This window comes from Papio anubis, chromosome 9, assembly GCF_008728515.1.
Source record: "Papio anubis isolate 15944 chromosome 9, Panubis1.0, whole genome shotgun sequence".
Classification (NCBI taxonomy): domain Eukaryota; kingdom Metazoa; phylum Chordata; class Mammalia; order Primates; family Cercopithecidae; genus Papio; species Papio anubis.
This window is the reverse complement of record NC_044984.1, coordinates 111,047,095-111,063,333: the sequence shown is the minus strand read 5'-3', so window position 1 is coordinate 111,063,333 and position 16,239 is coordinate 111,047,095. Positions and strand designations below refer to the sequence as shown.

Genomic DNA, 16,239 nt, shown 5'->3' with positions numbered 1-16,239 from the left:
GCAACACATTCGTAATCACAGTGTGTTTCTATAGCTCTTTACAATTAGGAAGAAAGCCCTCAGGTACTTTTGGCTCCTGCACTTCTCTTTGTACCTACTACACCCCATGTGGACATGTGTCACAGCATCTGCAGTGCTTGATTTTGCACTGATGTATGGACGTACCCCTTTCTCAACAGCTCTGAGGCTCTTCGAATACAGAACCGGACTGCCGTTCGTCTCTGTATCCTTAGCATTCTGTAAGAACTAGATACCTTTGAATGAATTTCGAGTTTAAAAAAACAAATATGAAGAAAAGCTTAAAATTGAGACAGCCTAATGGGGTAGGTGAAACAGTTCAGGAAAGGTAGAAAGCCCCCTATCCTGTGAAGGAGTGCCGTCAGCACCCTTTGCAAGACTGGGCCTTCAAAAAAGCAAACATTGCTAAGTCATTTCTGCTACATGCCTTCACTATCCTTTTGGCAAGGTCTTGAGTATTCGTGTTTGAAAATGCATTGAAGTGCTGGGAGAATTGCTTTCCTGTTTACCAGGAATGTCATTATGTGGCAGGGGTCCTTCTGGGATGCACTTGACCGTGAACTCTTGTTTTCTTTCCAAACAACAACAGGATAGCGTGGGAGTAATGTTAAGGGCACTTTTAACCTTGTCGTAAAATCCAGTTTACTGTATTTTGACCAAGCTCTTAATAGTCTTTATGGCTATTAATTTATCTAGGGTAGCATTTGCAGCTCAGTTTAGTTTGCACATAGCTTGATGATGCAGTTAACTGATAGGGTCCCAGTAGAGCAGAAGAGTATGAATTTACAGGTAGTTAAGCAGCATGCTCCTAAGTGATTTGTCCTATACTCCCAAGGCTCCTGCACTTAGCTCCTCTTCTCACAATGACTGAGGAATACGGATGTTGTTTTTGTATGACCCGTCCTGGTCCTGCTAGTACCAGTTCTTTCTTTGCAAAGAAACAAAAGGGAGGGGGCAGAATAGAAATTAAAGCCACCTTGAAAGATGGTAAATTAAAGAACAAAATCTGGTACCGGTGGAGTTGTGGTCAAATTGTAAACACTGTTATTTAAATGCTGGTACTATTACAGATGGTAGATATAATGTGGGAAATCATTTGGCACTACATAGTGTTTTACTACAAGTTATTCAAGAGAATTGTTTTAAAAACTCCACATTTTATTGCAATATTATCTGTGCTAACAGAAACCTGGGCCTGATGTTGATCTATAGAAGATGTGTTTACTAAATGATGGCACATCAACATGATGGATTATTAGATAGCCTCGAAAATGTGATTATCAAGGTAATGTAGGGGCTTGGAAATGTTTTACTATCCAATTAGTGTCAAGAAGAGCTGAATGCAAAACATCCTAATTTGTATAAATGTTGAGGTCAAAAGCTAGAAGCTAATATGCAAAAACAAATAGAATTTATTTAAGTTGATGAGATTATGGACAATTTTTGCCTTTAGTGTTGGTAATTGTGTTTTTTAAACAATTTTTTGAATAATTGTAGATATACAGAAAAGTTCTAAGTATAATAGAAAGTTCCTACAGAATCTTTACTTAATTTCCTTCTGTTGTTAATAATCGTTTTTAATGTTGTTTTCACTTTATTTTAAATTAAAAAGAATATTCCCAAGATGATTAAAGATAATTTTAATAACCACATATGTCCCTCCCATGTTAATAGTCTGTAGTATAGTAGTTCCCCCTTGTCTGTTCTGAGACCCTCAGTGGAAGCCTGAAACTGCGGCTAGTACCAAACCCTCTCCATACTGTTTTTCGACCTGGTAACTGAGTGACTACTAAGTGACTAACATGGATATGCTGGATGAAGGAATGATGCACAGCCCGGGCGGGACGGAATGGGATGGCGTGAGGTTGCACCATGCTACTTAGAACGGTGGTCAGTTTAAAACTTAGGAACTGTTTACTTCTGCAGTTTTTCATTTAATATTTTTGGACCACAGTTAACTATAACTGTTAAACTTCAGAAAGTAAAACCATGGGTAAGGGAGACTACTGTATATCTTTCCATACCATTATCTGAGCTCTTACAAACCTATATGTGCTTGTTATCGTAATTATTATCATAATATGTGTGATGGGCACATTATTCTGCAACTTGCTTTTTCCCTTAATAATACACTATAGTCATGCCCTGGTCTGCAACCCTGTCTTTGTATTGAAATCATCTAGGTACTTTAAAAATACTGATTCCCAGGTCTCCACAGATTTTTCTTGCCCATAGGTGGGCTTAGGAATCAGAATTTGTTTTTATGCTGCCTTCGTTAATCTAATGTGCAAAAGTCAGGTTGTAGAACTGCTACTCTAGTTAAATAGCTATCAGTCGTATCTAAGTTTGGTTGTAACAGTATTGTTATACCCCTGTTCATTCAGTCATTTCTCTGTTACTGGGGTGTCAGGGGTTTTGTTTGTTTGTTTGTTTTTGAGACGGAGTTTTGCTCGTCGCCCAGGCTGGAGTGCAATGGTGTGATCTTGGCTCACCGCAGCCTTTACGTTCTGGGTTCGTGCAATTCTCCTACCACCACGCCCGGCTAATTTTTGTATTTTTAGTAGAGGTGGGGTTTCACCATGTTGGCCAGGCTGGTCTCAAACTCCTGACCTTAGGTGATCCACCGGCCTTGGCCTCCCAAAATGTTGGGATTACAGGCATGAGCCACCACGCCTGGCGGGTTTCAGGTTTTTTATACCATTGCAATGATCATGTTGTAAACATCCCTGTGTTTCCCTATACATTGGTGTTTTCCATAGGATAGACCTGAGTTTCCTGGGCCACACTGTATGTAGATACGTATTTTAAAAATACTAATAGATCTTCCGAGATTACTTTCCTAGATAAATTTTAGTAACTATAAAGATCTTTACCATTTTTTAAGTATATAAGCCTCTTCATCAAATTTTCAAGATTAGCCCATTTTGCTTAAAAAGCGACACATAACAGGTTATTTTTAAAGGTAACAGCCGCAGAACTCCGTTAGAATAGTGAATGTTTCAAGTACATTAAAGAGCCTTTGGGAGGGAGTCTTATTGCTTTGTTATCCAGGAATCCACTGAAGCATTCAGAAGAGGCTCTCTCAAGCTTGGCTTGTTTTCTAGCAGTTAGGCAGCTTCCTCCTTAGGTGTTTTTTTTTTTTTTTTTTTTTTTTTTTAAACAGTGTAGAAAATATTATAACAGTATAGAAAAGGTAGTTTTGAAAGCTGACTCCTACTGGACATAGCTTCTTCAAGGCCAGAAGAGATGGTCTTAAACTCTTGACTCCAGGGCAACTCTTCTAATTGCTTGTATGGGTAGAGGGCTGGCTGACCCGGGCGTGTTCGGCAGAGGGTTACATACTCAGTGGTCCTTCACAGAAGAAATTCGCAAGTTGACATGCTTCATTTTGCTCCTAAAATCAAACTCCTAATTCACATTTTCCCAAACGTCTTCCACCAAAGTACCTGTAACTGCAAATGAAAGGGACTTTGTGCTCTAGATGTCTGAGATGAGAGTCACAAAAGTTTCTTCTGCTCTTTAAAAAGTGCATTCACATTTTAAGTTCTGTTCCACAATGTATTTGTTTTAATATGAAAAATATTTTAAATTACTTGTCATCAGAAAGAAAAAGTCCAAAACTTTTCCTCTCCAATTTTTTCATAAAATTAACACTTTTATACACATTTATAATGTGCACGTCATCCAGAAGCCACACATGTAAGTATGCCAGTTTTGAAGCATAGCGCTAGCTTATTACTTTTTCCTTCAGGTTTATTTTATGTCTTTGGCTCAGGCTTTGCTTGTACCAGGAGAGTACAGATTCCTGTAGTGTAAGCCTTTTATAGTATTTCTATCCTCTTACTGTAGCTTCTATGAAAAATTGGTGAAATTGTAAGAAAGGATACTGGATACTTAACCTTCTCACTTATGGTTTCTTTGCAGGAGGAGAGGGCAGTGAGAGATAGGAATCTCCTCCAGGTTCATGACCATAATCAGCCCATCCCGTGGAAAGTGCAGTTTAACTTGGGCAATAGCAGTCGTCCGAGCAATCAGTGCCGCAACTCCATTCAAGGGAAGCACCTCATCACGGACGAACTCGGTGAGGCTGGCTTCCCTTCCTCTCCAGGCGATCAGGAGCGTAGACTGGTTGGGCCATTCATAGGGTTTTTGTTTTACTAGGGATTCCTCTGCAACACATTTCCCCTCCTCGCTCATTTGCAACATTCCCCAGGTTTTTGTCTTCTATACCCTACTCATCATTCAAGGTTCCCTTCAACATCAGAGAAGCTTGTTTTGATAACTCTAACTCTTAAAAGTTCCTTCTGCCTACAACTTACAGCATGAGCACTATGTCATGCATTAGTCCCCAGGCCACTTCTGACAATTTCTCCCCAGCCTCACTATTTCCCCATCTTGCCAATCTTTTTTTCTCATCTTGATGGTGAACTCTATAGGATAAGAGCTCAGTTTTCCTTCGTGGTGACCTGAGTAAAATTCACATTGTGTTGACACTCAAGAAGTGTACTTGTTGACTGACCAGATAATTTCAAAGTAATTATAAACACATTCAAAAGGTATGACTCTTAACAGTGAAAATGTAAATCTATTTGATAAGGTTTTCGCGCTTCCTTGTAAGCTGTCAGAAGACTGTGCCTGGGCAAGGTGGTGGACTAGACACCTGCTAAGCTCCTCCCACTTAAAGAATGTTGAGTCTTCCCAAACAGTGAGACTCCTGCTAGTGCTTAGCATGCACTCATGGAGCCCTTCCTATGTGCTGGGCACTGGGCTATCGCCTTTGATTTTCGCAACAGTCCTATGAGGTGGATACTGCTATCCTCGTATTATAGGCGAAGACATAGCACCAAAGGTTAAGGAACTGGCCCAACATTGCCAAAGACTTTTATAAACCATAAATGTGATACCATTGTCACATCAAAAAAAGTAACAATTTCTCCTAATGTCAAATATCCAACAGTATGTAAAGTTCCCTGATTGTTTTACAGATTTTCTTTTCTGCTGGTGGTTTGCAAATAACACGTTTTTTTTTTTTCAAGAGCAAATTTTGCCCTGTTTCAAAAAGTCTCAGAACAAATGGATTATGAACGTGACAGTATAGAAATTGCTATAGGTAACGTGTTAGAATCTTCATATACATAATGAATCTGAACTAAATGAAGACACTTGCTGTCTTGAAAATGAAAGCCACAGGCCGATGTGGTGACTCACACCTGTAATCCCAGTACTTTGGGAGGCCAAGACAGGAGGAGCACTCAAGCCCAGGAGTTCAAGACCAGCCAGGGCAGCATAACAAAACTGTCTCTATAAAAAATAAAAAATTAGCTGGATGTGGTGGCACACTGCAGGTGGCACACCTCAGCCTCCCAAGTCCCAGCTACTCGGGAGGCTGAGGTGGGAGGATCATCTGAGCCTGGGGAGGTCAAGGCTGCAGTGAGCTGTGATTACACCACGGCACTGCAGCCTGGGTGACAGAGTGAGGCCCTGTCTAAAAAAAAATTAAGAAAAAAACACAGTGCATTATTGCTTAAAAAAGGGGGGTTGCATTCCTTGCAAAATAAGAACACTTTAAAAAGATCTCAAAGTCTCCAAACCAGAGATGAGATTATTGGAAAATAAAGAAAGGAGCTGGAAGAAAACTGCCCACCTCAGGTTAGAGTGTTTTGTACCAGAATGCATTCCCAACTCAGCAGTGATGCCAGTGACAAGCTATGTTTTTAAGATCACATTGAAAAAGCAAATCATACTGAAAATAATGTGGGTTTTGTTTTTTAACAAGCAGAGTGAAGTTTAGCAAAAGGAAGTGACTTCCACAAGATGACATAGTCAATAGGCAGACATTGACTTGGAGTTCAGAGCTTCTTACAGGATGTGTGACACTCAGTGAGAACACATGAAATCTTACACACCCACTCTAATGTTTTAGCGCTGGGTTGTGAGCGCAGTTTGTCATCTTTTATCTTAGCTAGTGAAAGAATATTCTTTTGATTAATTTAGATGAGACAGACTCTTGGACTCCTTGAGTCCAGAAATGAAGGAATCAATCAATCAGTAAAAATCCAAGAGCTACAGGTTTTATTTTTCTCCATGAATATGGGTGAAGTAAGTAGTTTAGTAAAGAAAGCATGTAAGAACTTACGCCTCTTAGCAAACAGATGCTGCTGTGAATATTGCCAGGGTAACACATTATTAAATAAGATCATTTGCATTTACAAACTTTTAATAGGCTGGAAGTTAATTTTCAAGGCAATAGCAACACAGTATGAGGTTGTGATCTTACAGGACTCCTTGTTGGAGATAACATTTGAGTGAGTAGATGTCTGATGCAAGGTGAGAGTTCTTGATGAGCTTGCTTTCACCAAGCTAGAAAGAGCTGCATTTCAAGGCCGAATACTGTAAGTTGGCAGTGGGGGGAAAAAAAGGATGCCTGAGATGCTGACACTTACAAGATGAAAAGTAAAGGGCAGAAAGAGAATTTCAACTGGCAGAGTTTAAGTCACATTATATAGAGTTGCTGTATGTTCATTATTTTGAGCAGAATTTTGAGGAAAATGCTAACTAACTTATTTACATTTTGTGTTGGTTTCTAGTCCCTGTAAAGAAAATGAGTAGAAATAGGAAGAATCCCAAGAAACATTTACTATAGCATTAGAATCATATCCTCTCTTAATTTAGAAGACAGAATAACATAAACAACAACTACAACAAAAGGCACCGATTCCCAAGTATCCGGAACCTGGTTCTCTATAGGCCTCATTTGCTCAAGTCTTAAGTGAGGGCCGTTTTAGTTTCTTCATTACGATTGTTCTACTGGTGCCTCCTGCTTTTGAACAGACTTTGTTTTCTAAAGTAGTTTCTGAAAACAACCTTATATATACTTCAGCAAGTCTCCTTCTCTGAGGATGAAGAAGCTGGGCGTTTGGAATGCAGCGATGCGGGGAGCAGCTGCTCTGCACCTGTGGGCCTGAACGTGCACCTGGGAGCTCATGTGTGCACCTGGGAGTTTCCTCAGGGCCATTGGTGGCCCTTATGGACTTATCCTTACATATTTCTGTCCCATTCCCAGAAGGATGTAGAGAAATGTCTGTTTAGCAGCTCTGAACAATACATTAGCTTTTGTAAGGAGATTTTTTTTCTCTAAAGTTGGGCATGAATGGGCTGGGTTGGAGGGGGCATGTGTATATAGATGATGGGATTTATAAAAAGTTGAAGGGAGGGATTAGGAGATTTTTTTCTTTCTTGAGTATTAGACAACTGCATTCCCAAAGGCCGAGGGGTGATTGAGTCCCTGGCGTGTACACGTACAAATCAGTTTATAAGAGTTAGATGTGAATATTTCTATTTTTATAATCCTTCAAATTATTCAGTAAGCAGCGAGCGTCTGAAAGATATTTGTAAAGAGTGCTTTGTTTGTTCAATCTAGAAGGATTTCACTTTTGTGAATCAGTGCCTTGGTTTTTTTTCTGTTTTAAAGTTTTTGTTCAGAAAAGAATGACATTTTTTCTTCAGGCACAGATGAGATGTTGGCTTGCATAGGTTAGAACAGGAGAATGTAGCTATAGCTTGACCTGGTGATGAAATCAAACATGTGCCAGCAGACTAAACAGTAGGTGTAGGTAGGTTCCGACATGTAGCCTGGCGATAACAGGGGAGTGCCTGCTTCCTGTCAATGACTGCATGGGGAAAGCAAGTCCGACTCACATTATGTCCAGTTTCCAGCTCTTCGGTGCTTGGGATGATGCCCCAGATTCCAGCTTCTGTCTCTATACTTTCACTGCTGCTTCATGGTCATCCCTGGTAGGGAGGTGGCAAGGCTGCTGGTTTTATGCTAAGGTTGGTCTCTGACTTTCAGGCTACGTTTGTGAGAGGAAGGATTTGCTGGTAAATGGCTGCTGTAACGTCAACGTCCCTAGCACGAAGCAGTACTGCTGTGATGGCTGCTGGCCCAACGGCTGCTGCAGCGCCTATGAGTACTGTGTCTCCTGCTGCCTGCAGCCCAACAAGGTATGGGGAGTCGCTCCTGGTTCTGCGACTCCGTTTTTCTTTTGGCCTTTGTTTTATGATGAGCATTAGGCTGTTCATGTGAGGCTCTTCTGAAAATAAAACTTAGGAACTTTGTAGGTGTCAGAAATTGCTGCACAGTAGCTTTTATCTAACGTGAAAGGAGGTGGTTCCCAGTTGCTTGAATGGTTCTTTTGCAGAATGGACCATTGTATTGCTAATCACATATCTAATGAATAAGATACCCAGGGTGCTTTGGCATGCACGTGTATGCATGCGTGTGTCCCTTCCCCTCCCTTCTTTTCTCCTTCTCTTTCCCCCCCTCCCCATCCCTGTATCAGCATTCTCTTAGTTTAGGAGAGATAGGCAAGGTCACCTTCTGCTGGCTTAGGTAATTTATTACAGGCACTAACTTTTGTTTCCATAGCAACTTCTCCTGGAGCGCTTCCTCAACCGGGCAGCTGTGGCATTCCAGAACCTCTTCATGGCAGTCGAAGATCACTTTGAGTTGTGCCTGGCCAAATGCAGGACCTCATCCCAGGTCAGAAGCTGTGATGTCTCTAGCTGTGGGATGGCAGCTGATCGGTTAGAAGGAAACTAGAAAATACACACTGAGATCCTTTTGGTGGGGTGGTAATGGAGAAGAGAAGAGACTCAAATGAAGCTATGTCACGCTTTGTTTAGTGTGATGATAGTATTTAAAATGTCAATGTGAGATTTATACAAGTTAGGGGAGGTGAAGCATTTTTATTAAATCAAGGTCTAATTAACTTGCATCTCTTCTATGTGGTTGGTACATTTGCTCCTTAAGTGGAAGCTTAAAATTATTTTTAAGTCTGGTGGCGTCCTAATAGTCCAGCTCCTAAGAGAAGGTCCTCCTCCCGTCTTTGAAATATGACTAAGGCTTTCCAGTAACCACTTGTTTAGAGTAAAAGTAGCAATTTGTTCTGGGATGGAGTCGTCGTTTATTTTAGGATTCAAGGGGATGAGGCAGGTGAATGTTTAAAAATACATGAATAAATCTGTAGGCTGTCAGGCTCTCAATACATATTAGCGTGCCGTCATTAAATGCTTCGCTCTTTGGGCATTAAATATTATTGCACCTGCTGCCGAAAGCGTCTGAAAGTCTTTTGCCTTTTCATCACTGTCTCCTCGGCTCTCAGCTATTGTGGTTGGGCAGTTGTCGTAGCTCTCTTTGTAAAATCACCAGACATGTTTATTATACAAGCACACTTCTTCTGGCTTCTATTCATGGTGTCTCTAAGATTTTACTGGCTTCGTCTGAGATAACGGACTCATTTGTCATTCTCCAAAGCTCTTGTACCCTTTGCCAGATTTCTGTAGTCCACCTTTTGATTTTATGCCCCTTCTCATGTCTCTGGTTTGTTCTGCGAGCATTCAGTATCATTGGGTAAATGTTTCAGGGATTATAATGAGCATTTGAAAACATTAAGAAATTCCTGATGGTCTTGTTTTGCTTGAAGAGCTTTCCACTTGAATGAGCTTTAAAGGAAATGAGGAGGAAGGCTGAACACATGACTCATTTTGATTCAGATTCTCTCTCATTCTGAGAAACGCTAGAAAAGGCGAAGTATTTTCTTTCCTTCACTGATAAAACCCAGGAATTATTTCTAGTCTTCAGTGAAGCTACTATACTTTTGGACTTGGTCTTTTTACCATAAAAAGATTTCCCAATTGCCATTTGATTTGTTTTGATAAAAGTATCCCGAGAAAGAGAAGATTTGGCTATATGTCTGTTAAATTGGATGAATATTTACAAGTTTGTTGCTTAGCATTGGTCTTGGACTAATTAATGAATTCTAGACTAGCCAAAAACTCAAGTTGCTTGTATGAAAACAAATTGCTGAAAAATTAGCCATCAGGAATGATTGTCTGCTTTAAATCACACTTCCAATTTGCTTAGCCAAATGAGGCTTGCATGGTATTGTAGGAATTGGCTCGTGCACCAAATTTTTAGGTACATAAACTTTATGAAAGCGATTTAAAGTGCATCTCCTTAGTGTCTCCGCAGCGTGCCTTACCGGGAACTAAATGAAGCACAGAATCAGGTGCAGAACGCCCATCGGATCTTAGACTGTTCCCAGTAATTGGAGAAAAAGTAGTTGTCTTGAGTCACCAGGTCACGGCGAAGTTACTCACTGGTGTACACAAAAAGAAACAGTGCCACAGTGATGTTATGTCCGTGTTCATGCTCTGCGCTGGCGTTCTGGGTTGAGCATTCTTGTTTGTTCCAGAAAGTGCCTTGGAGCCTTTAGTGACATTTGGAGATGGACTCGGCCAGCCTCCTGCAGGGAGAGTCTGACAGTCCCGATCCAGTCTCACTCTTCCTAGAGGGAGGTGTGTGAAGCTGTGCTCACTCTCACCGCGCTCTTATCTTCCTTTTGCCAACAGAGCGTGCAGCATGAGAACACCTACCGGGACCCCATAGCAAAGTATTGCTATGGAGAAAGCCCGCCCGAGCTCTGCTCCGCATGAGGGGCGCGGCGGACTTGCTCCAGCCTGGGTGAGGAGGCCCTGCCGAAGAACTCGCCTCCTGGGGCCCAGCTTCAGCCATCGGGCCAGGCTGCGGGAAGAAGAAAAAGGCAGCGTGAGGAAACCTTGGCTTTGACCACTTCTCGTGTTGTCATCGTTGGCTTTGCTCACCGCCCGGACTTACCAGATGGAACTCTTCTGTGAAGCAGCTTGGACCCTCCAGCCAGTCCCATTCGGGAAAGAGGAAACCGGAGGCCGGGCTCCGGTTTTGCTGGAGTTCTTGGATGACCCAGCCCTGGGACCTGCACAGGGACCTGTGACTTGTGTTCGTCGGGGGCCGGTGTCACTTTCCGTTTTGATCCAGGCCCTTTCACTGTAAAATTATTTATTGAATTCCTTTAGAGTAATGGGAAAATTCTAATGTTTTATGTAGGAAAATGCCTTGCCATTCTAGTTGAATGTGTTCAAGGAAATTATTTTTGTTGTTGTTCTGTGTTCTCGAGTTTCAGGAGTTAAATCATTCTTCCTCCCAGATAAAACATTTTCTCTTTTAGGACGTGGATATTCTCTCTAGGCAGTTATTTTTGTTTGTATTTCTACAGTATCAAGCATAGGCCCTGAACATGACCTGTTAGCCATATCCTGACGTGTAAAATTATCTGAAAACTCAGACACTCTTCCATTCTAATCTAACTGCAAAATTTCTAGCACTGGGCGCTGTGTGCCTGCCTCAGGTTCTCTTCCAGTGGCAGTTGAATGTGCTCATATACCCTATGGAGAGCACTGTTTTAGCAGAAATCTAATTTCTCTTCCTGGAGGAATTTGTTCTCATTTCTTTTGCCACTTAAAATTAACTGTGGGCTACTCAGCCAGGGTTCAGTGGGAGCCTCAGGAAGGTCAGAGGCAACCTCCTCCCCTGTTCTGTCAATAGAAACCCAATGTTGAGGCAATTCCTAAACACGCACCTTGCAGCTTGCTGTATGTGTTTATTCTTTATTGCCTTCAGCTTTGGGGATGTAACAGGTACAAATGTTTGGTTTCCCTATGATTTATAAAGAAGAAGAAGAAGCCCAACTTCCTCTCAGAGCACTGCAAGAGAAGAGTCTTACACCTGCCCTCAGTGGGAGATGAGAATGGTCATTATGACTCAGAGAATGCTACACATGTAGGTTGCTGGTGTGTCCTGAATCCACAGGCGTGAAACACTCCCCATTTTTCCTACTGTAACGCAGACTCTCCGGCTCAGGGTCTAGAATATGTGATCGTAAGATGAAGACATGCCCTTTGAATAGTACTGCTCTTCGGTTTCAGGAGTCACATGAACACACAACTCTCCTATATTCCTTCACGAACCTCAGGATTGAGCAAGGTCTTTGTCATTTTTTTGGTTCATATTATTGACCTGGGAGCAAGGTGCTAGTTCTATGGTCAGTATTCAACGTTTTTTTCAGTGGAGCTTTTTCTTTGGGCCATGTTTGCCTTCCAATACATTCCTGCAGTATGTAGTGGCGTTCTTCCTTAACTTCCTCCTGCTACCTCTTATACTCATCTCCCAAAGTTATTTGCCTCCCTTAAGTAAGTTTTCCTAGAGGGTAAGCTGGTCAGGCAATTTTAAAAATATTAGATCCCAAGAAATCTATTCCGTTGGCATTGGACTTACCCGATTCCATGTGTTTGCAGCAGGACTACATCGAACTCTGATGTGACGGATCGTGGCATGTCTGCATGTCTCATCCATCTATTGTTTTTGCTAATTCAGTTTGGAATTTCAGTGTCGGTCTTCCCCCGGTTGACATTGGTATCCGCCTCTCCTTTGAGCTTATTTTAACTCTTGAGCAACATAACGTAGATATAATGTGAACAGTTTATACCAAAGGGCAGTCTGTGCCTATTTACGGATCCTCTCTGACTTTGTACTTGAAGAGTGCATTTTACATTTCCAGTGCTTTCACAAACAGGAACTCCAACCTTACAATGGAGACTTAAGCTTGCTTGTATTTCCACTTTGTGGATGAGGAAATACAAGAGGTGGAGTGACTTCCTGGGTCCCCACTGAGATTTAGTGACAGATGCCAAACAAGAACTCCATCTCTGACTCTAGATCTAGTCCTCTTCTCAGTCTCTTGCCAGCTCCAGCCCTGACACGGTGGGCGTCTCCCCTGAGAGCAGATACATTTCAATTGTCCAGGCCAAAAGAGGGGCGAGGCGGCCTAAACACCCAAATTAGGTGGAGGATCCAAAGGTCATTTTCATGTGGCTGTGGGATATGTTTTTTGTACTTCAGTCAGCTAGGGGTGTGTTCACGGCTTTTGGAAATTCACAGTGCTTGAGCCTCCATAATGAAGCCGGGCTGCAGAGCACCTGGCGCGCGCTCCAGGCTCCCAGCTCCCAGCCTAGGACCCCTGCCTGCCCTCCACTCTGGTTGGTTTGTGGTTCCCTCGACCGAGGGTTTCTAGAATCAGGGACTTTGTCTAAGTTTTGTTTACCTGGAGCCCAACGAAGCGTGTGGTACACGTTGGGAGTTTAGAAGATCACAAAAGGGATGAAAACACCTTCAGAAAAAATTTTATCGGTGGGGCGCGGTGGCTCACGCCTGTAAATCCCAGCACTTTGGGAGGCCAAGGCGGGTGGATCACCTGAAAGCAGGAGTTCAGACCAGCCTGACTGACACGGTGAAATCCTGTCTCTACTAAAATTACAAAAATTAGCCGGGTATGGGGGCATGCACCTGTAGTCATGAGACTATCTCAAAAAAAAGAAAAAAATGTTATTAATAAGTGAGTGTTTTAGGCTCAAGGGAATTGAGTCATACAGCGCATCTCCCCCAGTTCTGCATCTTATTTGCTGCGCTTGCTGAAGTTGTAAAGATTGGTCCTAACAGGGAAAGAAACATACAAGAGACTCTGAAAAGGGCTCTGAGACAGGCAAGGACAAAGGAGGGAGGGAAACACCTTCCGCAGGGCCTGGGACCTGCCAGTGCTAGAGCTGTTTTTTAGTTTGTTCGTTTTGAGATGGAGTCTCGCTGTGTCACTCAGGCTGGAGTGCAATGGCGTGATCTCGGCTCACTACAACCTCCGCCTCCTGGGTTCAAGCAATTCTCCTGCCTCACCCTCCTGAGTAGCTGGGATCGCAGACATGCACCACCACACCTAGCTAAGTTTTTGTATTTTTAGTAGACGGGGTTTCACCATGTTAGCCAGGCTGGTCACAGACTCCTGACCTCAGATGATCTGCCCGCCTCAGCCTCCCAAAGTGCTGGGATTACAGGTGTGAGCCAGTGCGCCCGCCTGGATCTGCTATTGATGGGTGAGCTCCACAGCTTTTGCAGAAGCAGAAGATAGGACTTGAGAGCAGTGCTGTCACCTCTCAGCATGTCCCCAAGTCCAACTGGGGCCTCCTGGAGATGCCTCAGCCGGCGTTGGCCCCAAGGGAATCGTGGGGAACAGTTGCACAATTTGCAAGTTTCTGAGTGCAGCTTTTCCCATCCTTGGGATCTGCAGATAAATTGTAAATGTAGCGAGGTACTGCTTATTGGATGTACTTTTCACAGGTAGGACAGAATTCTTTTGGGACTCTAGAGTTGGGAACTACCACTTCTTACTAGCGGCGTGGCCTGAGGCAGTCTTCCTCCTCTGCGTCTCAGGCCCTTCATCTGTGAAATGGGGTCATAGCATCTGTCTCTCAGGGTCGCTGTGAAGTGTCGATGTGAGCAAGGCCTGAAGCTTGGCAAAAAGTCAGTGTCTGCAAGTCAGTGGGGAGCAATGTCAGGGACAGTAAGGGGTCGGCTCAGATGGGGTGGGTGGGCTCCTGGGGTTAGGGTAGGAATTACAGAGCTCTTGTTACTATTGTTACTATTTTTTAAAAGAACTCGTGCTAAAGATACGATATTTCAGATAATTCAGAAGCACGTAAGGATGAAACTTGGGATAACCTAAAATCCCACAACCTAGAGATACGCACCACCCATTTTTGTCTTCCCCCATTTTCTAGGCAAAAATGAAAGCACTTTGTCCTCTTGAAAAACAATTCTCAAATGAATATCCTATGTTACATAGAGGCCTATGTAATGCATTTGCGTGGCCACATGGTGTCAATTTCATGGATATACAATAATATTATTAATTCCCTGCTGAGGACATTAACTGGTTTCTAAGGCTGCTTGTTGTTTTTGCTACTACAAATAATGCATTGATGATAAATACTTTTACATACATGGTTGTGTGTTTATCTGAACTATTTTCACCAATATATTCACCTAGTGTGTATGGGAGTGTCCATTTTTGTCATACCCCTGATAACCCTGTGATAACATTTTTAAACATTTTGCTAATGGATCTCAATGTTCTTGTTTGAATGTATTTAATTTCTAGTAGAATGAACCCCATTCCTTGTTTTGATTGGCTATGTATCATGTACATATGGTGAAAAGCCTATTCGTGACTTAGCCAATGTTGTTTCTTTTTCTCACTGATTACAACAGTATATTTTTAAATGAAAGCAGCCTTTGTCCCCTTCCCTTGTTTTTCAGCCCTGTGTTAGAAACAAGTAAGCTCACATATTCACAAACCAACTTTTCCAGTTCACCTAGGGCAGTGGGGCTCAACCAGGGGCCATTTTACTCCCCAGGGAACACTTGGCAATGTCTGGAGACATTTTTGTCACAGCTGGGGAGGAGGGCAGTACTGTGGGCACTGGTGGAGGGAGGCCAGGGATGGTGCCCAACATCGTGCAGTGCCCGGGACAGCCCCCACGACACAGAATTACCTGGCTGGAAGTGTGAGCCGCCCTGCTCTGGGGTCACATCTCCCCCTTAGGTTGAACAGAGGAGCTCCTGGTAGCTGAGTGCTGACTTCATTATTTCCCTGCCCTTGCCTTCTGCTGTGCTGAAGTGCTGCTGATTAAATTACCCTGAAATCCCCACAGGACACGTTACTTCCTCACATGTCTCTACTAGCCGGGCGTAGCCTCAAGGAATGGCATTATTACTTTGCCACTGTGTCCTCACCGCACTCTTGGACTCCACCAAATGCAGACACCTTCCTGTCTGCAGAAGGATCTGGAGGAGTAGGAACGCCTCCCCTCTATGACAGATTGGCTCTCCCCAGCACCTCGCCAGCAGTTCTTTGAATGGAGTGGCTTTGGAGGTGGGGGTTGGGGAAGAAATGTGGGCCTGTCATCACAGATTCTGTTTAGAAAACTAGTCATTCTACTAAAAAGGTATCATGTAAGTAAATAGGAGCCATAAAAACGAAGATAGTGGGACTCTGAGAAGCTTTCTCCACCTCTGGCCGGTTAGTCTATTGTTTGTTGAGGAAGGCTCTTCCAGCGTGTGACCTTTTGCGTGTTATCACAGCGTGAGTACAGTTTTGTGTACAGGCAACCCTGCTTTCAGCATGTATCTGCGACATGCCTTATCTGGTCTGCTGTCACAGAGCAAAGTGGAGCAAGCGGTCGCCGTCGGTCTGCACCTGAGCTGGGAGCCGAGTGGTGACGTGCATGCGGGCTGACTGCGTCTCCGCAGAACCTCTTCAGTGACCTTCCTGTGTACGACTCAATTAGTCCCGGATGGTGGAGTTGAACCGCTGGACTGTGTGTAAAATGAAAGTGCAGTCTTTAGTATTGTAGTAAAGAAAATGACTTGCCAGTTACACCCATGAGCAAAGCAGTTAATTATTCAAATCTTTTACCACGAGTCCAGGTTTATTTTTTCTCAGGACTATACACTCTATG

At 43.0% G+C, this 16,239-nt stretch overlaps 1 protein-coding gene across 6 annotated transcripts in view; it reads left to right on the top strand.

Moving 5' to 3' along the window:
- C9H12orf49 (chromosome 9 C12orf49 homolog) overlaps positions 1-16,239 on the top strand; it is a 41,481-nt gene that overhangs the window by 10,264 nt on the left and 14,978 nt on the right. Inside the window, exons 2-5 of one of the 6 annotated variants that reach the window (XM_003907214.4) lie at positions 3,943-4,099; positions 7,868-8,019; positions 8,444-8,557; positions 10,429-15,006. In XM_003907214.4, the coding sequence (XP_003907263.2) occupies positions 3,943-4,099; positions 7,868-8,019; positions 8,444-8,557; positions 10,429-10,512 (507 nt within the window). In that variant the 3' untranslated portion in view covers positions 10,513-15,006. Of the gene's footprint in view, positions 1-3,942; positions 4,100-7,867; positions 8,020-8,443; positions 8,558-10,037; positions 10,397-10,428; positions 15,007-16,239 lie in introns of those variants that run through there. The other 5 variants (XM_021922994.2, XM_009181783.4, XM_003907215.5 and 2 more) reach the window with 5 other exon arrangements.